General features: G+C 41.0%; 1 protein-coding gene across 1 annotated transcript in view; it reads right to left on the bottom strand.

Annotated features, from left to right (window-relative positions):
- NOX3 (NADPH oxidase 3) overlaps positions 1 to 22,769 on the bottom strand; it is a 54,934-nt gene that overhangs the window by 4,303 nt on the left and 27,862 nt on the right. Inside the window, exons 10-12 of the mRNA XM_032408291.1 lie at positions 21,367 to 21,526; positions 10,101 to 10,247; positions 5,617 to 5,741 (exon numbers count right to left, since the gene is read on the bottom strand). Coding sequence (XP_032264182.1) covers positions 5,617 to 5,741; positions 10,101 to 10,247; positions 21,367 to 21,526 — 432 coding nt within the window. The remainder of the gene's footprint in view (positions 1 to 5,616; positions 5,742 to 10,100; positions 10,248 to 21,366; positions 21,527 to 22,769) is intronic.

Genomic DNA, 22,769 nt, shown 5'->3' with positions numbered 1-22,769 from the left:
ATTTCCACTTAGGTCTATTTCTTCGGGTATTCTGAACACTTTAGTCATATAACAAATGTAAAGAATATCCTATTAGATAGAGGGCCCTGTATGCTATCATCAGAATGTGAATTTCTCCAAAATATCATTTAAAAACATTTTGCACATATGCATGTACAAATGAGAATTGGAGAGTGTGCACACAAGCAAATGTGGTTCCAGATGGACACATTTACTCGATTTAGTATAAAGGTATTTTTACATTTCTGAAAACAATGGGTGGTCTAAAATACATTCCTGCAATATGGATTAGAAGTTCCCAATCATATGGTAAGTCGGCACCTTTCTCCCTTGTTGGGTTGGATTGAACAGTTCTAACAAATGGTAGTACTCTTCTGAAGTCTTTATTTGTTTCTTCGAGATAAGAGAAACACTTCTACTCAAGTTTTGAAGAAATGGCCGAATCTTCAAAATTTTTATGGTCATTAATTACATAAAGTTTTACATCTACATGGCACGGGGAAGTTATTAGCAGCTAAGTCAAAAGTGGCAAATGATAAATACTTGGTGAAATGTTAAGACCAAAGACCAAAGTCCTATGGAAAATCATTTTATTCAATTAATTAAAAAACAACCAATCTGCAGATCCAGACGGTTGAGTATATGCACAATGTGTACGTATCCAAAAAGTAGCTGGATGTGACAAATATATATATTTTCATTCTGTGTACCTTCTTGGAAATGATTCCCTGATTTTCTGAATATTTTGTGAGAGCTTGGGAACAAGTCGAGACCGTTTACAAAAAATGAAATACAGCTTCCATTTTTGTGAAAGATACACATTTCTATAGACTAGGAAGACATGACTCTCAATGCCTGTATTTAATTAACCTACCGTATTCTAGTCGGGAGAATTGTTTTCATTGTTTTGTGTTTGAACTACTTTTCTGGGCTTGTCCAACATAAGCAATGTACAGTGAATGTCACGTGCCCATGAGTTTGGGCCAATCAAAGGCTTACTTTCTATATATTCACTTACTAGTTGGTGATCTTCTTTTAAAACTATACTTGTGTTCTGTAATACAGCTGATAAAATTACAAAAATTAATTGCAAATAAAAACAATAGAGTACACTTTCCCATTTTTCTACTTTCAGTCTTTGATCACTTTTTAATTTTTTCCTCCCCTTTCCTTATTTGTATTCATTTTGATGCCCATCAATTTGTTTCTCTATTACTGTTATTTTTGCAATTTTCTGGTTCCTTTGGAGCTTGCACTATTCTCTTTGATCTGCTTTCCTTCGAGCTTTATTTTTGGTGCTGTTTTTCATGTTCTGTAAAAAAAATATTTTTGCCTCTCTTCCCTTTATTCTTTTGATTTAACTCCTTCTTAGAACAAGAACAAACTCCAGCTTTGAGGGAACAGGTAAATGTTTTTAAAAGAGTAAGCCCTAAGAATCCTTGGCTTCGTGCTGATGAATAGAAATGGTTGAGAGCCTACTTCAAAGGCCCTCAAGAACAAAGAACCTTTTCTGAGGCCACTAACAAATCCACCAATTCTTTCTGACCCATCTTTGCCAAAAGATATGAGCTAATGACAGGAAAGACCTGTCTTGTAAGAGTAGCCAAGTAGGCTTGGGAACAAACATATCCTTGACATAATCAAGGAAAAACATACTGTTTATCTCTTTAATAACCATCTTGAGGAAAATTAACGTTACTCTGTCCTTTGTGCGGAACAATAATTGGATTGTGTGTTTCATTTATATCTGGACAAAGGCCAGGATATTGAAATACCTCTCAAAATTAGATTTTCTTGTTTAAAAATTAGATTTTATTGGCATTCTCTTTCTGAGATTTCTTCATTAAAAGCTTCATTAAACATAAATCTTCTTTTACACAGCAGAAAACAAAATTATTTTAAGGAGGTCATTTTAAAAGTCTTTTGGAAGGGGGTTGCTAAGCTGTCTACTGGTGACTTGTCTTGCCCAGGATCTGGCATTCCAAGGAAGAAATGATCATTGATCTTTGCCTACATGTGTCTTATATTAATTACATCGATAGTTGGAGCTATATAACAAGTTGTGTTCCAGTGTCTAAGGCTATTACAAATAGGCTACTTTTAAAATTTGGGGGCTAAGAAGTATGCTGTAGAGGCTTGATTTGGTGACAATCTTAGGGGGCCTCTTTTACTCAGGGGGAGGTGAAGTCATCCATCAGCTAATGTGCTGAAAAGCTCAATTGGGTTTCAAGTACATTTACATACTAAACTTTGATTACAGCTTCTGAACAGGAATGAGCACACTCTTCACAAGGGCAACAAGAGAAGTGACAACTATGTGGTTTTCCTGCCTTCAAACTGTTTCCTACTCCTCGTTCCCCGCATGCTTGGACAGACTCGCTTCCCAGCCACTACCCGACATAATTGCTTGGGCAGCGTTAGTGCAAACTCAGTTCTGCTCTCGGGTCTCCTGGTGCTGTTTCTGGCTCACACCTTTCTGAGGGAAGGATGATAATTAAATGGTTTGGTTTGAAAGGCCTTCTTGCCCACTGGGCCGCAAACTTCACGTGTAACAAATAAACAAATACAACGTGACTCGTCAATAAGGGGCAATCCTAACAAAGAGTGTTCCTATCTATAAGAACTCAGAGTAAAGATGTATGTGTCCCTGTAAGAAGCCTGCAAGTGGGAACATTCATCCTTTAATTGAAAACTAAGTGTAAAACATTTATCAGATGAGTAGATGTTTTTTTCCAAAAGGAGAACATACCAACAAAGAAAATCCTGGTCGTGGTTGTAACATATGAGCTTGTATCATTTTGTTAGTGTTCCACCCACCATCTTTTTAAGGAACTCACAGATAAAACGATCCAATCTCTGCCCCTGGATAAGTACCCCATGGGTAGGAGATGAAGGGTGGTGACTTCAGGGCTCAGAAGAGGCTAGGGCTCTAGGAGTTGGGACAGGACGTTGAGCAGATAGCACAAGGGAACCAGATTCTGAGGCTCTGGAAGCTGGGATGGGTTCTAAGCACCATATTTAGAGAGAAGATGGGACACTGGAACTGGATTCTAGGTCAAGTGTCAGCAAGAGTCAAGGTAAGAAACAAAGTGGAGCCAGCAGTTTTCAGAAGTGGTGCCTGGAGAGTCCCAAGGCCACTTGCCATGGGCTTGTCCAGCTCTCCTAGGGCATCTGAGGCTGAGCCTGAGGACAAAACAACTGTGTAGTTGGTCCATTCCTTCCCTCCCTTAACCCTGAAGTTAAAGGTTAAGCTTTTCTTGGCCTCTCTTGTTGGAAATCCTTTACTCTCAGGACAATTCAAGGTCAGGAGAAGGTCCCCACTGCTTCCAATGGATTCATTCCTGAGCAGATGCAGGCACGGTGTGCTCAGGAATCCAGAGCCTCTGCAGTGAATGCTCTCTGTTTCTCAGGCAGGCTGCCACAGCATAGGGTATAGAGGGTTGGCTGGGGGTCTCACAGGGCTGGAACTGGACAGGTTATGAACCTTGGACTTGGTCACTCCTTCCACACTCCGTGTCTCACCATACTTTCTTCAAACAGCTGGTCCAAGGAGGTCTCAAAAATTTAGTAACGATTAACAAAAAAGAAAATGGAAAAGTTTGAGCACAAAGAGTATTAGAAAAATGTAAAAAAGAGCAGCCAAACTGACCAAAAGTTAATTAATATTCACCAGAAGAGTATCCTATAGAGCAGAAAGCATGCAAGGGAATTATGGAAGGTTTCAGGACGCAATGACCCTGATGAGAGACCACAAAGCAACAGCACCAGAACTTCTGGGAGAGATGGAAACAGGGAATTAGTCAGAAAGACCCTAGTAGATTTTAGTTTACTCTTAGTGGTTCAATACCAATAAAGTGGACAGAAGAGAGGTCAGGCTATAGAAGATGTAAATGACATGATTAATCTGATAGCTACGAGTAATTTATATTAAACTCTGTGACCTGCAAATAGAGAATGTGTTGTCCTCTCTTCTGGATATGGTGGTCCTTTAAACTCCTGTCCATCTGATTGGCTTCTTTGTCTATTTCATTCAGTTTCCTGGTTCTAATACAGTTCACATCTAACATCTCCCACGTGTACATCTCCAGCCTGAACACCTCTGACTCCTGACTCATAGTCACCTGTCTGCTTGACTTCTCCACTTGGTTGTATAACAGCCATCTCAAACTAAACATGTCAAAAGACCGAACTCTTGACATCCTGTGCTGGCAAACCTGCTCTCTCAGTCATCCCCAAATTAGTAAGCCTAAGTCCATTCTAGCTCGGGTCACACCATTCTCCCATCTAATTCATCAATAAGCCATGTCAGCTCTACCTTCACAAAATACCAGCATCCAACTGCCTCTCAGTACCTGCACTGCTCCTAATTCAAACCACTACCACTGTTTACCTCCTCCTAGCCTCTCCACTTCTGCCTTAGGGCACTTATAATTTATTCCCTCACAACAGCCAGAGGTGGTCTCATTAAACATAGGGCAGATCATGTCACTCTTGTGCTCGAACCTTTGCATTTGAGTGGTTTCCTCTCTCAGAATAAAATCCAAAGCCTTATAATGGTCTGTAATAGTCCCCCAGTTATCTCTCCTATATGCCTTCTGCCCCTCTTCCTCTTACCCACTCTGTTCCAACCTCACTGGCCTCCTGGATCATGCCAGGAACAGTGTTTGCTGCCTCAGGATCTTGGCACATGCTGTCCTTCTGCTCTTTCCCAGTTATCTATGTGGCATACTTCCTCACTTCCATGGCCTTTCCTCAAATATGGAAAATATTCTTTAAACAAGGACAATATTAGGACATACTGACTTTCAAGAGCCATAGATGCTGGGATTCAAAACAGAGACTGAGTTAGGGGACATAGAATAACAATGATAAATATTTGCATTAGTGCTTTGCACTTTATCAAGCTATGTATTTTTTGAATTATGAAAACAACACTGTGGCTGCATGGTATCATTCATGTTTCTACAATGGGGCCCAAAAGCTCAAACAAGCTACCTTGTCTAAGGTCACATAGCCAGTAACTTCTAGAATTAGAAAGCACAACCTTCTATTATTAAGTGCAGCTTACAGAGAAGGAGACTAAGTCAGTGGCAGGATACATAACCTGTCCAAAGTAAGCAGGTGGTTATGGTGGAGCTGGGATTTATACCTAAGCACTCAGGCTCCAGATCCTGGGTCTTTAGCCACCACATTAAATCTCTGCTTGGTCTTAGAACAATTTTTGTCTGCTTTGCTGAACATGTTAGATACGGTTTACAGTTGGACATAAGTGAATTCTCCAGTTGGGTAAGTTGAGATCAGCTGTGTTCACTGAACATTTCTTCAAGACCTAGGTAGTTTAAGAAATACCATCTTTAAAAAAAAAAAAAGAAATGCCATCTTTGATTGAATTTAAGTGTGAAACATTTCAGCACAACCGCTAATTGTCAGATGTTGAAAGCCAGTCAAGCAGAGAGGTTTCTGGAAAACTCCATGACCACCCTTTCTAAGGTCGATGTTTTCTCCCTAAACAAAGTGCTCACTACTACACATTGAGCAGCTCGTGCCCTAGACTTTTCCATCTCAGCAGCAGCCTCCAGGGAGGCTCCTACAGGCAGAGGAAAGAGAGCGCCTTACCTGGGGTGAGCGTAGGCCATCTGCCGGAACTCATTGCTCCAGTTAGGTCTTCCATAGAATGTTTTCTGCTTTAACCCCGTGATCACGTCAGTACTTTCATCCCAATGTAAAGCAATGTGAATGGCCTAAAATAAAAATTGTGGCATCAGGTGACATTTAGAAAAAAAAAAACACAACAGGAACCTGCTTCTAAATAAAAGATCAAGTAATTATGTTCATTTGTAGATAGAATACTCAAAAACATTTCTTCATGCAGCTAGAGATGCTTATCATTAGTATCAGAAATCACTGATTTTGCATCTTGGGATAGACATCACATCTCATTTATCTTTGTATTCTACCTTGGGCACTACTGAAACAAAGGGTTTGATGTGTGCCTGGGTGAGGTACAGTAACATGAACCTGGGAGGAATTTTCTTGACAAGGATTAGAGTGGTATGGTAAATATGGTTAAGGGACAGTAAGCATTAAGCTACTTCCTTTTTTCTACCAAACTGCTCAGAAATTAATCTCTGCCTCTGTTCCCACTCACTTAATATGAAACCTTAGGGATTTGAGAAGGGCACTGCCAGATTAAAATGATAGGAAACGTTCAGGAAGTGGTTGGATCTTACAGTCAGATCTACCTACTGGGTTGAAACGGTTTGAAGTGGACTGTCCAGGTTCCTAGTGCTGGGAGGAGGCGGAGCCTGGCAGACAGACCTGGTGGCCAAGCACAGAGAGGGGCAGGATTGGAGCTCCGTGCCCAACAATTTGCTTTCAAATTATATAAAAGCACCCAGGTATCAGGTAAGTACTGATTGATAAATAAGAGCCTGGGGCATAGCACTGCCTACTGATGATGTTTTAGGTTGCTGAATCCTGGTAGCTACTTTCTTCTTACCTCCTGGGATTTGTGTGTTCTATGCTCACCCCTAAGACACCGATGCAGCTCTTGAGTTCATGTGTTTCACAACCTTTGGTGCTCCATTTGCTCATGTCCTCTGACTCATCTTGCTCCTGACCAGTTTGGCTAACAACCCTGCTGGGCCAAACCTTACCCCAGGTAAGGCCCCAACAGACCAGCTGGTGAGGGTGGACGGTGGTGGAATCACAGAAGCCCGGGCTGCAGGAAGTTGCCATCAGGCAGGTCTGACCCCAGGTGGCAGGGATCCTATCGGCATGGAGTTTGGGAATAGGGGACTCCAGGAGAGCAATAGTGAGAGTACGGCAGGATCCTCTTCTTGGGCAGGTTTATCAAGACCGAGAGGGAAGCATGAAGTAGGAGACAAGAGCTCAGGGACAGGAACTGAGGCAGTAGTTGAGGATTGAGCCTTGAAAAGTGGCAGAAGCCCTGTTATCAGAACTGGAAGTCAAGATCAGAGTTGTGTCAGCCTCCAGATTAGAGCAGCACAATTGCAGCCCCACAGCCCTCTTGCTTAACAGTAGGATTGACTAGTTTCAGCTGTGGGCAAAGAAGAAGGCAGAGGCAGCCAATTTACTTTTGACTAAGTGCCTAAGCTAATGACCAGCTTGGGCCTATTCTCCTTGGCTTCTCCACCAACCGTGTGGCTGAACATTGTTTCTCCTTGATTTTATATGCATTATAAAATACTATTTCTTCTCCTTCTCTCTGACTCTTCTTTTCATTCAAGGACGAAATGTTAGATTTGTTTTCCTATGATCTTCTCCTGTCTCACAATGCAGCTGCCTTCCCAGTCTCCAGTCCTTTTTGGACCACTACTCCCCAAAGAACTTTCATTTTCATGGTCCCAATGAGCATCGTCTACAAAGATGACTACTAACTTTCTCCCCCACACCCTCATCTTCCTGCCGGAGTAGAGTCCTGGGTCTTGAACTCCCTAAGCATATTTTTACGTAAATTTTTTTCTGTTCCTTCAAATTGATCATCATAGCTCAAAATGAATCTTCAAATACTGTGTGACTTCAACTTCCTTCCACATACAATTGTTGAGTGATTTCTATAAGCAGGCAGGGTACTACGAGTGAGCAGTACAAAAAGAAAGACAGAAGGTCTTTGCTTTGTGAAGAACTGGTCATCCAAGGGAGGGGAAGCCCACGTGCATGACGTCAACGCCATAAGTTAGACCAGGATCCTTCTTTACTGGAGATAGAAACAAAGTGCTCTTGGAGAAGTAGACAAGTTACACTGCTGAAGCTCCAAGTACTTTTGACTAAGAGAACTGGGGATGGCCAGGGCTTCAAAGAACCATTGCATGTCCTAGGCAGTGGGGAGGACAGAGGACGTTAAGTGACGGTCAGGGAAATGGGACAGAGAGGGCAGATATGGAGGCATGCAAACACAAGGCATTGTCTGGTGGCTCCAGTGCCAGAGGCATGATGGAATTGCAATAGTTGGTTGCCGTCAGTCAGGAAGGGCCTTAAAGTCCTTGAGGAGAAGTTTGGGCATTATTTAATAGAAAAAAAAGGTCCCTTTCTACTTATGTTAGTGGTACTGTCGAGCTACCAATCAGTGATGTTCAAACATTTGGAATTATATTTGTTCCATATTTTTCAGCCCAGTGTTCAATTAATCTTCAAACCCTGTTGATTTGCCCTTCATAATACCTTTTCCATCTGTCCCTTCTGTTCTTGTCATTCTGCCACTTTGAGGTTGTTGAATTCAGTTTAACAATTGGCTATTTCCAAAAAAGCCTTTTGATTCCTCACTGACAGAATGCACCAATTATTTTTTTCCTGGAATTCAAGCATCTAAAGAGTTTCAACGTGTCATGACAAAAATTTAAGAACACGTCAATTTTAATTTACTTGTATTCAGTAAAAAAGTATATCTTAAAGCATACTTTGAGAAGGGGCAGAGATAGGATGGGGCAGAGTTGTATTGTCACAAAATCAAACAGGGCCTCAGTCTCAAAACTCCCAAATGACTGGGAATTCCGAGATGGACCCTTGAAATCAATTCACTTCAGAAGCTGAAGAGCAAGCACAGTGCTCGAAAGGAAAAAAAACCAAAGACTGTATCTGTACTTCATCAAATGGATCATTAGTCAAAAATCCCATTTGAATAAGGAAAATTTCTGTTTGGAAAACATAATTAACACTATTTAATTCATTATGGAATATTATGCAGCCATCAAAAACCCCCGAAATCTTGCCATTTGCAACTACGTGGATGGAACTAGAGGGTGTTATGCTGAGCAAAATAAATCAATCAGAGAAAGACAAGTATCATATGATCTCACTGATATGAGGAATTCTTAATCTCAGGAAACAAACTGAGGGTTGCTGGAGTGGTGGGGGGTGGGTTAGCCTGGTGATGGGTATTAAAGAGGGCACGTATTGAATGGAGCATCGGGTGTTATACGCAAACAATGAATCATGAAACACTACATCAAAAACTAATGATGTAATGTATGGTGATTAACATAACATAATAAAATAAAATTAAAGAAAAAAGGATGTTTTAAGGCTCGTTCCCAAGGAACCTGTATTTCAAATTATCCCAAAGGAATAAATATTTAAGGCCGACTGCAAATAAGACCCTAAAAATTCATTTAGCTACTGAATTTTAAGCTAAGTCTTACCCAAAGGTACAGAGTCAAATTTCAGCAATGTCCCATAGGGCCTCTGTGTGTGTGTGTGTGTGTGTGTGTGTGTGTGTGTGTGTGTGTTTGTGTTTATGAGAGGGAGGGAGAGAGCAGGAGTACCCACTCTCAGGAACACATTCGTTTGTAAATTTAGTGATTAATATAAATCTTGGCTCAAACATACTTTCCTTAAAGTAAATATCAACAGGAGCAGCATACATTTCATAAACCTAGTGATTACTTCATTGTTAGCGTCCATATTTGAGGAGTTAAAAAAGATTTAAAAGGTAGTAGTTATCATTCAATATTATCAACCCTGAAATTCTACCCTAGTGCAATATTTTGATATACATTATTTCTGGTAAATGCAACCTTACTATTTCATTGATACAATATACTGCAGAACATGTGCCACAAAAGAAGATCCTCTTGATCTTAGGTGAATGAACATATGTGCACATAATTTCTAAGAATGTCTTAAGAAAAAGAAATCTCTAGATAAATCATGTATTCATAATGATTATTTTCTGTAGATGTTCACATATGTCACAATACAAAATGTCGAATGTAAACACTTTGGCTTTTTTTCTTGCTAACTCTGAATAGCTCAAATCATAGAATTAGAACCAATCAGGAGCTGAACAAGACAATACAGCTGATCGGTAATATTCGCCTCATGTCACTAAAATGACAAATGCAACCTTTAGTGACAGAATTCTTCTTGGATTTCCATGCTTGGGATTCTTTTATTGCTATGATTTGAATACCTCTTTCTAACCTGGTTTATTTTATTTTTCCTTCCTTTTTAAGAACATACACATAATTCTTTCATGCCACCAGATAACTATAGAGCTCATTATTGACACCGTTCCTCTGCTCTTTGCTCTATTACTAGATGACTTATGTAATACTGATTATACTGAATCTTGTCAGTACCTGATTTTCATCCCAGCCAGTAAGAAATATATGATAACTCAGAAAATGAGCTTTCCCTCGCTCATTCATAAGTGTTTCCAGTGAAAGTAAGAGATCAGCAAACCACTCAAAAGCCTTTGGATCCCGGCAAATCCAGTAGAAATACACCTGTCAAGAGAGAAGACAAGAGAACGGATCTGTCCCTCTTTTCCATAATGTGCTGATAATCACAGACTACTTTATCTCCATTAAATTATTTGAGCTCAAATGGGCACTTCTGCAAAATGACATGCTTCTCTCTGCCAGGGAACAGTCACACTGTGATTTCTTTTGAAAAATTTCACATCGTGTTTGAAAAAGTCCAGAGTGAATTCAGAGTCAGGAGTCTGTGGGCTGTTGCCAGTTTCATTGGATGAGGATCAATTCACCACATTCCTGGCTGTGCTTCTTTTGAACGAGGTTAATAATCATAACTAGCTGTGCCTTTCATGGCTCCCAAAGGGGGATAAACCATTAGACCAACCCCCTTCATCTTTACTCATGACCTAAGCTTGGGATTTGAACTCCCTTCTCCAGAGACCCCAACGGCTTGTGCAGTAATCCACTTCACCATCACGACTTCCAACTTCTGGAGGGTGGAGATTATGGCAACTGCAGAGTTAAGCCACACAGGCCAGAAGTTTCTCTCATCCAGACATATCAGTGTCCAAGAAAGCTGGGGGGTGTTGGTTATGATTGTGTGTCAACTACTACAATGGAATTATGTCTAGGAACATTTTTTTTTTTTAACTCTCTGTGTTTAGCAAGTGGCATGTGACAAGAAGTAGTCTGGGTTTGCTGAAATAAAGGCTTAGTTTTTGCGCTTTGAGTTTTAGGTAATTGTATCTAGAAGAAACCACAGGAGAACGATCTATTAATTCTCTTGATTTTTCTCACTCTCCTATTCCTTGCTGCTCACTACTGTTTCCTGCACCCCCTCCCCAAAGAGACTTCTGTATTGCTTAACAAGATCTACCAGGAGGCTGGCCTTGACCTCCGCTGGGAAATATCTCCTCCAAGAGATGGTGTATACTCCTGCCTCCCCTCTCCACCAGCCAGCCTGCAAGCTCACAATCATGATGAAAGTTATACATGAGATTTAATTAACAGATCAAGTTCATGAGGAAAAAAAAATTCACAGAATGTATTTCAAGGCTAAACATCTTGTCTATTTTCTCCAGGTTTGTGCAGGAGTTTATAATATTAACAGTCAGTAAGAGCAAAAGCTAGTGAGGATAAGACCTTTTCTCTTAAGAAAACAGATGGACATAGGGGAAGGGAAAAAAAAAGAGAGGGAGACAAACCATAAAAGACTCTTAACTATAGAGAACAAACTGAGGGTTGCTGGAAGGGGGGGGTGGTGAGTGGGGGATGGGCTAAATGGGTGATGAGGATTAAAGAGGGCACTTGTGTTGAGCCACTGGGTGTTATATATAAGTGATGAATCACTAAATTCTATTCCTGAAACCAATATTACACTGTAAGTAAACTAACTAGAATTTAAATAAAAATTTGGATAAAAAAGAATTAGAGCCCAATATTGGTTGGACAGCTACAGCTCAGAAGGCATTTTCAATACTACTCCCAGCTCAAATAATAATCTCTAAGTGTGTTAACCCCCAAAAGGAGTGCTGTCTCTTTGCAGTTGTAAATCTGAGCCAATGGTTCCTTCCGTTGAACTCCACATGGCCCCCCACAAGTATAGTGATTGTGTTCATCCACTTGCTTGTTGACTCAACAAATATGTATTCTGTACTGTTCTCTTCTCTGGAAATTTAAGAGCAAACAGAAGAGGCAAAAATTCACCGTTCTAGAGTTTGCGTGTAGAGGGCGAAGAAAGATGGTAATAAGTAAAACATAGAGTACATCAGAGAGTGATAAGTACTATGGAGAAACGCAAAGCAGCCTGGAAAGGGCTGCAATACTGAGTCAAATGATCAAGGGATAGGAACATTTGAGCAAAGATGAAAGGAGGCAGAGGAATCATGGTTGGGGCAAGAGCCCTACAGAAGGAATGGGGCCTCTGGGGAAGAGCCAAGGGGCTGGTGTAGCTGGAGCTGTGAAGGAGGGGAGGGCAGTAAGAGATGAGGTCTGACGGGAAGGCTGGGAGGTACAGATGTGGGGTTTGGGGCCATCTTAACTTCTACTCTGAGTGAGCTGGGAAAGCACTGCATGGTGTTGAGCAGGGGAGCGACAGGGTCTGAGGGAGGATCAGGAGGAAGGATCCCTGGGAGAATGGAGGCCAGGAGGCTCACTTTATATCCAATGTTGGTGATGAGTACTGCTATCATCTTGCTTTTCAAGTTCCATTGTGCCTAATCTAAATTATTCTTTGAAAACCTGAGCCCTCCTTTTGACTTGCTTTGCTCCCGGTGGAAACAGAAAATCTATTGACTGAATTTAATACCATTCTTACTGATGCACCTCCCCTTCCTTCCTGCTCTCAGTAGGTTGTTTTACCTAGGAACATTGATGGTGGCATTTGGATGAGAACAAACATCATTGATTTATTTTCTTTTATTTCCACTCCTTAAGGGACGTGCTTCAAATACATTCATATAGGAACAATATCCCCATTTACTTTTTAGAAAACTTGTCAATTTCAAATCCAATCTCAATCACATCCTTCCTTGAAAAATGCCCACATCTTAGCTTCCTGCTCATACTGACCCTTATCCTTTCAAATAGAAATCATGCCTGTCCTTGCTTTCTTGTGGCTTAGCAGTGTGTCAGCCTTCTTAGGGCTTGCCAAGCCTTTTATACTTTTTACTTCCTTGTAATGGCTTTGTGTGTTTTTCCCTCTGTAATTGACTTAGAGGTGACACTGGGCAGCTTTGGTGCAAGAGGCAATGAAGGAACACTGAATAGGCTCAGAAGTGCTTCAGGCAGAAAAAGAAGAAAAGAGACTTTGAACAGAGAAAGAGGCTATTGACTTTGACTCTCTTTCATCCTAACGGTGAGGGACACTCACTGTGAAGGGACAGGGCAGTTCCACTTCTGCATTTCGTCCAGTAGGAAGGACCTGGTCACTGGTAGAACAAATATCCCAAACAACAGACTACACCTCTGTGATCTGCCCAACACTCGCCCCTCCTCGGTGTCCACAAATAAAAAACCTGAAATCATTCACCTGTCTAAAGCCTGGCTTCCAGAATTCTGTAGCTGATATCAGAGGCCCCTAATACTTAAGGTTACTTTAAAAAGTTTTGTTAAACAGAAAGTCATCCTCCATCAAGAGATGAAAGTTCTGAACTTTCATAGCAACAAAGGTACTGGTTTTAGCAGGACTCATACCACACGTTTCTGTAGATCTAATGGAGCCCCAGATCTTTTAGGAGATGACTCCAAGAGTGGACAATGGCTTTAGGGAGCTCTGTGTGCATGTGGCCTGTCACAGGTCTTCAGGTCACATCCTTCCTGGCATGGACCACCATCCCAAACTCAGCCACCTCCACCTCGGACGGCCTGGGTGTGAGCAACACGCAGTGCTGTGTTCTCTGTGAGCACCACCTCTTCCCCCATGCTCCTGCAGCTCTAAGAATTCTGCAGACATGCACATGGACCAGGTCAAGGCGATCTGGGGCCAGAAGGAAATGGACATGTGCTACTTTTTGAGAAACAATTTCAGAAAATGAAATAAGAAAAGCTACTCATCTATTTGACTAGCAGAGTCCACAGATGCTCCCTGTCTCATGGCCTGGATAGGCATCCCCAAACACAGACAGAGGACACATCCACAGGTACAACCTGTGTTTCTTTAGATCCCAAATCCATTTCCTGAGGATGGATTGGGGACAAAAATATTTATTTATATACCTATTTATTTATGGCCCAGAACCTCTCCAAAGAAGGAAATTGTACACAAGGACACAGTGTTATGATGCAGAGTAATTAAACATTGTGAGCCCTTGAGTCCTCTAAGCTGTTCTAGACTCCCAGCTTCACCATCTATAAGCTGGGTAACTGGGGGCAGTTTTTTTAACTTGAACCTAGATCACCACGTATATAAACAAACAAACAAAACCACCTCTAGAACAACAACCTATGAGATTATTGTGAGGATGAAAGGTATGGTTCATGGGAGCATTTGGCACAATGTCTGACACAGGCAGTAAGTGCTCAGAGCTCTTAGTTGTGATTGCTGCTCTCCTTGCTGTCGTTTGGAGGAGCTTACAGAATGGATACCACATGTTTATATTAGAGTCAGTAAGGGGAATCGTTTGCCTTACGTGGGGGTCTGTGTTCCCACTGGGCACTTGTGAATTATAGAGGTGGTGATCACTGAGAAGAGGTGAAACCCAGCTTTATCCCCAGCACCAGTCTGGGAACCTCAGCATTGGTTGTAAGGGTGTGGTCCTGACAGAGGAATCCCTTCACCAGCAAAGCGCACTCCATGCTCTGTGTGTGCTAAACCCACAGGAGGCATTTTACGGGGTGCCAACATTGACCTTGACCTTGACCAATGCCTCCACCTAGGAGAAGGCCAGTGGAGTTGCACTGTGACCTTGCCTCCTGGACAGTGCCCTCTGTTCCCCACTGTTAGGAACTGAATGTTTGTGTTGTCTCCAAATTTGTATGTTGAAAACCAATGTGATGGTATTGGGAGGTGGGCCTTTGAGAGGTGGTTGGATTTAGAAGAGGTCATGAGAATGGGGCCTCCAATGATGGGATTAGTGTCCTTCTCAGAAGAGAAAGAGACCAGAGCTCTATCTCTGTCACATGAGGACATAGTAAGAAGGTGGCCATCTGTAAGCCAGAAAGAGAGGCCTCATCGAAACCCAACCATGCTGGCTCCCTGATCTCAGACTTCCAGCCTCAAGAACTGTGAAAAATAAACGTCTGTTGTGTAAGCCACCCAGTCTATAGTATTTCTGTTATAGCAGCCTGAACTATATGCTGTGTGCTAAGATATCCATGCTGTACAAAATAACACAGAACTGACAGAAACTCCAAACAAGTAGGGTGATGGGGACTTTCCCCTGAGGGAATTGTGACCATTTCCCAAAAAAAGAATTTTTCTCTCTAAAAAGATAAAGATTGTGACTGATTAGAAAACAAAAATAAATGTTTATTATCCTCAATAAATGGCAGCTATTATCGTCCCGGTTTTTTATTTTGTTGTTGTTGCAAAGGTCTTCCTGGATGATTATAATAGCAAACAAATTTTGAAGCAACTATTCCTTCTTATTGAGAAACTTCCTTAATGGGGCTTCCATGTCCCGTTTTAAGGAAATGTAATTATAAAACAATTTTTCTTTGTCAATTATTTTTAGTCTCTAAGACTTTTTCTTTAAAAGATCTTTAAAGTTAATTATTTCATGGCTGTACTACTGTTTTGCCCGATGAGGGAGGACTGACCTCGCTGGTGCCTCAGTTTGTTCTAAGTATAGTTAATAAGACTTCTTGGGCAACCAAAATGTTCATTAATAATAAAATCATTACATCAAGTGGGGGATATCCATACTTCGGAATACTCTGAAGACACTAAATCAAATGAAGTGAATCAGTAAGTATTGACACGGAAGATGTGCTAAGCCATATTATAAAAGGCAACGAAAACAAAACAAAGTGCATCTTTCTCTCTCTCTCCCCCTACCCACATCTCTATTTATGTATAAATAAAACAGCACCCTGCATATGCGTATGGGTGCAAATGCATGGAGAAGGAATGGAATGATACACGCTCCACTGTTTAATGGTGAACCCCTAGAGAGCAGAGTGATGGCGGTGGTTAGTTTGGGGAGGAAGGCTGATGAAGGGACACCTTTTGACTGAGTATTTTATTTGAATCTTTTTACAAGGACATTATACTCTTGTATGGCTTGTGTGGTTAATAAACCAAAATATTAAAACTATTAATACTGGTCACCTCCCCATAGGGCAATGGTGATGCCTGCTGGGGGACTGAAGTCTTTTGAGGCTGTCTAGTGAAAGATGGGGGGGCGCAGTTGTCTTCTGGAGGGCGCATGTGGCCTTGTGTGCCCCAGTTCAATTTATTACAACACCGTCAGTGTTTAGCAGAGATGATCACTTCCAGAAGTAGCCAGAGCTCCAGTGTGAGGGAAAGGGAAAGCAAATAATTTCTCAAACTAAACAGATTAAATTAAGTGCATTTTTCATTCATTAGAAAAGAGAGCAGGCCCTCCTTTGTTTTATTAATATATTTAAGTAGAGTATGGATTTTTGCCTTTCTTGGCCTCTTTGCCCTGTTCCCACTGGCCTGAGCTGTCTTTTTATTTGAATTATCTGTTTATTATATTAGGTTGAGGACCCAAGGCCATCTTGCATGGGACACACTATAAATACCCATTATCATGGTTATGTATTATTGGGGTGATGAAGGAAGACAATTTATGAAGAAATGAAATTATTTCTTTTTTTCTATAATCTATCTTATCACAGTCTGCGGATTACATATGCAGTTTGGAAAAGGAACCAAATCTTCCAGTTGGCGGTTCTCTCTGCCCTGTCTACACGGCTGGGATATTAGGGGAACGAAAATGTATAAGCCAATACATTTATGCCTGCCGTCCCCCCTCCCCATTTGCACACACCTATTTCATTCATCATTTTGACAGTTTGCTTGTGCAAAATTTTTTTCAAGAGCTCTTTTCACAAATTGAGTGTGATGTGGAATTAATCATCCCGTTAGGCAGGCGTTAGAGGACGTTCATTGCGATGGGGCATTTGCACCCCCAGTGCTCAGGTCCTTTGAATTGCATCACAGACACTCCTCAACCACTCACACCCCCTTCCCTCATCCTGAAGGAGCGGTGTGTGCTCATCTGCCTCCAACTAAGTGAAGTTTGGCTCTTACTCCTGTGTTGAAAATACCCCTTTCACATCTTACAGCTTTCCCCTCCCCCCACCCACTCCCAAGCCATCATTCCATTTATTTTTACTTTGCCTTCTTGGGAAATTTCCTCCTAACCACTTCTCCCCCTCCTCCCTACCATCTTTAAAAATAAAAGATCGTTAGAAAGAAATTTTAAAACACCAGCTTCAAATAGAAAGTGCTACACATGATCCCAGACAAGCAGCAGGCATCCTATTGGCTATTCTCCTGCATTTTACTTAGAAGTGTTCTAGAATAACGTGGCAGAGGAGAAGGGTAAAGAGATATAGTTTGCAAGGGTAACAACCAAGAAAACTTTGCAGTTTTTTTTTTTTTTTTTATTGTAGACTTGCAACATCAGGCTTGTATGTAAAAATGTATGCCTTTATGTCAACTAGTCTTGTATACAGAAAGAAAATCCCACCTAATTGCAGTTAACCCTTTAGATTTAAGTTTTCAGCTCTGAACCCCTATGCTGCATTTTCCCTTTTGCTTGTTACAGAAGAGAACTATCTGAAAACTATAGCCCAGGTCTATAATTGTTAGGATGTTGTTGGATAAATATGTACTGCTGTGCTCTCCTGCACTTTAAAAATTATATAGATGCTGACAGTTTCGTGGAAAGAGTATTTATATCTCAAACACATGTAGGCGGCCCTGACAAATATTAGTTACCTAAGCCTAATGATAGCTGTAGTCAAAACACACACAAAGTGGCTTTAAAACAGAAAAACTTCTTAAACTTTTTCTCCCGCATGCACACTCTAACCAGGTGGGTCTTAAGTGGAATTTTCAGCGTAAACTTTCAATAGCATGAAATCTCACTTTTTGCAGAGTCTTGAAGGCAGAAATTAGAAATGCCCGCTCCCATCCTGACTCAGTAGCTAACCAACTAGATGACTTTGGACAAATCACTTCCCAGTCTCAGTACAGATGCTGACTTTCATGGTCATATGCAAAGCTGGGAGGTTAAGACCTCTCAAATTATTTTGTGATTCTATGCTTTTAGCTTTTTTTCTCCCATATGCCATTATCCTGACCTTTATTTTCAGTGGAATATTGCCCCAATATTGCCACCAATTTCTGTAAGTTATAAAAACATTTTTTAAAAATTTCTAATTCTTTGGTTTCTTTTTTTGGGGGATAGAGATCAATGTCCCTGTTTTATAGTTTTGTGGTAACTGCTTAACCCTCCCACTGAAACAGCCTTGAGAAACCCCATAAACAGAGCCCAGAAATAACAATGAAATAGTGAGGGAGGAGGTGGTATGAGGATTTTGCAGATTCCTATATGGACTTTCAAGATTTTGTGGGTTCTTACAAGAATTTTTCCTATTTGTAGTAAAATAATTGGAATATATTCTTTGAGTTATAAAATTACTGAACAAATAGTCTTCTTGGTTAAATAAAAAATGAGTTAATCTTAGTAACCTAGAATTTTATAAAAAATTACATAGAAGTCATTTGTTCATTTTGGCACACTTATTGATTTATTAAAAAATTGTAGTGTGTACGTGCGTGTGTGTGTGTGTGTGTGTGTGTGTGTGTATCTTATAAAGATACCCAAAGAAGCCTCATGCAAGGAGCTCAGAATCTATTAGGAGAAATGAGATCCTTTGTGAACATGACATGAAAGCACATGGATAACAGATTATTGAAAGAAGGGTGAGGTGTTATAAGTCTGCTGTGAGGAGAGTGAGAGGCTTGTCATGTCAGTGTCAAAGGGCCTGGCACATAGTAGGTGCTCAATAGATATTCATGGAGTGAATAAGTGAATGAAAGCGAGACATGCAATCCATCACGTGTGAAGTATAATGTGACCTTTAGTGTTGTGAAAACCATGAAGCAAGAAGCTGCGTCTGTGGATGGGTTTTACGTGGTAGACAGTGAGAGGAAAGAAAAAACTTAGGGGGATTGAGAAATCATCATAAATCATAACAAAGCATTGCTGGGTCGGGGGGGTCTGAATAAATAAAAGAGTAGCTGTGTTGCTTGTTTTGTACCATAGACTGAATGTCTGTGTCCTCCAAAATTCATATTTTGAAACCTAATCCCTGATGCGATAATATTCAGAAATGGGGTATTTGGGAGGTGATTTGTTCATATAGGAGGAACCCTCATGCATGGGATTTGTGCCCTTATAAAAAAAGACTCCAGACTTCTAGACTTCTGTATCTACTTTTTCCTCATTGAGTTGCAAACTGCAAGTCAACAAATTTGACACTTTCTGACCAAAACAAACAAACAAACAAAAACTCAAAACACTACCAAGAGCTACCTCACCACCCTGCTATGGGAAGTTAGAGCTAGAAGATGGTCGCCTATCAACCAGGAAGCAGGCTCTCATCAGACACCAAGTCAGCAAGTCTGTTGATCTTGGACTTTCCAGTATTAGAACTGTGAGAAATCTGTTTTTGCTGTTAACAAGTGACCCAAGTCTATGATATCATGGTATGGCAGCCCAAATGGACTAAGACACTTTGTTGAACTTATTGTGGTATAGAGGAAAGATGAGTCTGCATTCAAAAAGTCTAGTTTTGAACTCTCATTCTACTATTTATTAGCTCTCCGTGCTTTGGGTTCCTCAGTAGTAAACTGAGGATGTTACTTATCTGAAAGAACAATTATGATAATTTGATAATATGACGCTATCATTCCTATGAGCTTTGTGATCAGCTTCAGTTTTCTCACCTGTACATGGGAATAAAAACGGTGAGTTCCTTAAAAAGATGATGTGAGACTGTATGTATAAAATGCCTAACTTCCTGCCTGCTAGGTAGTCAAGGCTTGAATCTAAGCTATTAGTAACAGTAGTACTACTAATCTATCTACATCTTTGGCAGCTATAATGAACTTTTATATCATTTTATACAAATCTACATTACATTATTTACACATCACATTATCGATTTGTCCTACTTGGTGTTAAAACTCCCTGTAGGATATGGACTCTTATTTCTCCATTGTGCAGATCAGGAAACCCAGCTCAAAGAGTTGACCTGAGTCACTCAAGACGATGCTTCTAGTGAGGGTGGAATCAGGCTGAGGCGGATTCTCTGGCCTGGGATCCCTCAGTCTGCCTACAATACAATGGTGGCAGTCATATCTACCATATGTTGGTTATGTCATGGAAAGAGCCAGATGGATCTAAGTTTGAATCCTCATTCTGCCTTTTATTACTCATGTATTTTTAGGGCAGTCACTTTGGTTTCTCTAAGCTTCAGTTTTTTTTTTTTTTTTTAATGTGAAAAACAGGCTTGCTATTATCTACTGTATAAGGTTGTTGGGAATTAGAACAACCAAATGAGAAAATGTATGTCAAGCACCTATCACTTGGAAACTCATGAAATGATAGCTGATTTTTCTCTTATTTCTTAGTTGGAAAAGCCCCAACTTTAGAGATCTTCTGGTATTGCCCCCAGGGCTTCAAAGAATACCATTCCTTAATAAATGTTAGGTGGAGAAAGTTTCCATGGCTAACTAAGCTTGGGAAGGATGGGTGAAACAAAACTGAAAGAGGTTCTTTTCTACAGAACTTATTTAATAGGCTAATAGATGATGTGAATCTTCTAGATTGGGATTTGTAGTAGCTTAAGTTCTTTTGACCACTGAATTCTCTTTAGTGGACCATAGCACATGACTAATGTTCATACCTAACTCATGTTAGATAGACATGCTAATCTAATCAAGCAAATTCCTTTGCTAGAGGAGGAAACTGGAGCCAAAGTGTGAACCAGAGAAGTGGCAGAATCAGGCCCAGAACCAGGTTTGCCTGACATCCTGAGTCCTCCTGAACGGACGCCACTCGGTGTTAACATGGCTCCCTTTCTCCTGCGGCTCCTCAGAGGGTTAAAGTATGGACCATCTTTGGGTAGGACAAAGGAAGGAAGGCAGCTATGGAGGTGTCTTGTCAGAGAACATTCAAGAAATGACCAAAGAGATTCGGAGCTGGGCAACACCAAGCAAGCAGGCCAATGAATCCCAACTGTGGCATTTTTGCTTCTCGTTAAGACCCCGAGTCCACGAAAGGAAGATGCTGAATCACATACTTGCAGCCATAGTATCAGGCTAAAGAGACTAAGGAAAAGGCCGCCTGTTAATGTCACTAACAGCAGCCCAGTCACAAAGCCGTTTGCAGCCTGTCCCTATTTTACCGACATGAGCAATTACATGCCCTGTAATGGCAATGAAGCAATAAAATTTATGTCTTGTCATCTTTAACAAGATTAGACATAACCCTTCTCATAAATGTAATACCGAATGGAGATTTTTAAGAACATAAGTATAGTTAAGGATCCCTGAGTTTATCCCTCATAGTTAATTAAAATCCTCCCCAAGAATTGGCAGATGATAGATAGAAGGATGTTGAACCTTTTAATCCATGGGAGTGTGAACTAATGATTTTTTCCATACCTTGCTCAGCTTCAGCTGGGTTTGTGACTCACACTTGTACCATATAGATTTCAGAAGAGAGGCGAAGGGAGTGACCCCTATTCCCGCAGCGATGCACACGCTCACTGGATAGTGAAATACGTCCGTCAGTGCGGTTCCGAACGGCCCGTCCACCGCCAGCCTGCAATCACGAAGTGCAGCCCTGTGACATTTAGAACGCTCTGCTCTGGAAAACAAAGCCATCCTCAACCGATGCTTTTCATAGGATGTGTTCGCAACTGTGTGCAGGGGGTTGGCTCTGTGCTTGAGGATGCCATGTTAGGAGAGCCTGGGCTTAGCAGGAGGAAATGGGGGCCTGTCTCCTAGGGGTGGGGGATGACCAGACAGGCCAGTCCAGGTGCCATTCACGGGAGGACAAAGCCTGGCTTCTCTGGCTCGAGCTCACACCTCTTCCACAGGGCAAGCTCTTACAATTCTTAGATGCTTGTTTTGGCTCCAGGCATCATGAAGCCTGGTAGAAGAGGCTTTTTCTTTTTCTTTTTTTCTTTCCCTTTCCCTTCCTCTTCCTCTTCCTTTCTTTCCTTTCCTTTCCTTTCCTTTCCTTTCCTTTCCTTTCCTTTCCTTTCCTTTCCTTTCCTTCCCTTCCCTTCCCTTTCCTTCTCTTTCTTCTTTTCTGCAGCTGCCATCAGAAGAATAAAGCAGAAGCAGAAGGTGGTTTAGAAGTCTTATCTCTTAACTCTTGCTAACGTGCTTCTCCTGTTTTTACTTATTCAGTCCCACATCTTAGTATATTCATATAATTTTAGTCTAGAAGCCATTCATTTGGAATAAATATGATTTTGAGATAATTTGTCAGTTATGTGGAATTTCTAAAGCTTGTTATTTCAGATGATGTGAACTCAAAATCTGGGTTTTTGTCTGAAATGGCACTGATGTCTTTGCTTAGCAAATTTTTCTTTGTAAGGATGAAGCATATTTATTGAATAAATACAATTGTCTTTAACATGGTCCGGAATAGACCAGCCCCTGGATTCTACTCCCTTTCTCAACAACAGTTCTCCACACTGGCTTTTCTTTCATTTCCTAAAATACAGAGTAACCCCACCCCCCTTTTGCCCCAGAACCTTTGCATGGGAAAATCCAAGTAACCAGAAATACTCTGTCCCAGTTCCTCCCCACTCTCCCGACTTGGTTATTAGTTATCCTTTCATTAGATCTTATCTGAATCATCATTTCCCTGGGAAAGCTTCATGGACCCTTTAGACTAGGCTAAATCCCCTTATATAATTTATAGCCCCATGTACCCATCCTCTGGAGTCCTCATCACATTTGTAATTTTACAGTTTTTTGGGTGTGTGTGCATGATTTGATTTGCATCTATCTTGATCACTGGACCACAAGTTCTCTGGAGGGAGGAGCCAGGT

Source organism: Phoca vitulina, unplaced genomic scaffold, assembly GCF_004348235.1.
Source record: "Phoca vitulina isolate PV1807 unplaced genomic scaffold, GSC_HSeal_1.0 scaffold9, whole genome shotgun sequence".
Classification (NCBI taxonomy): domain Eukaryota; kingdom Metazoa; phylum Chordata; class Mammalia; order Carnivora; family Phocidae; genus Phoca; species Phoca vitulina.
This window is presented reverse-complemented; position numbering and strand designations above follow the sequence as displayed.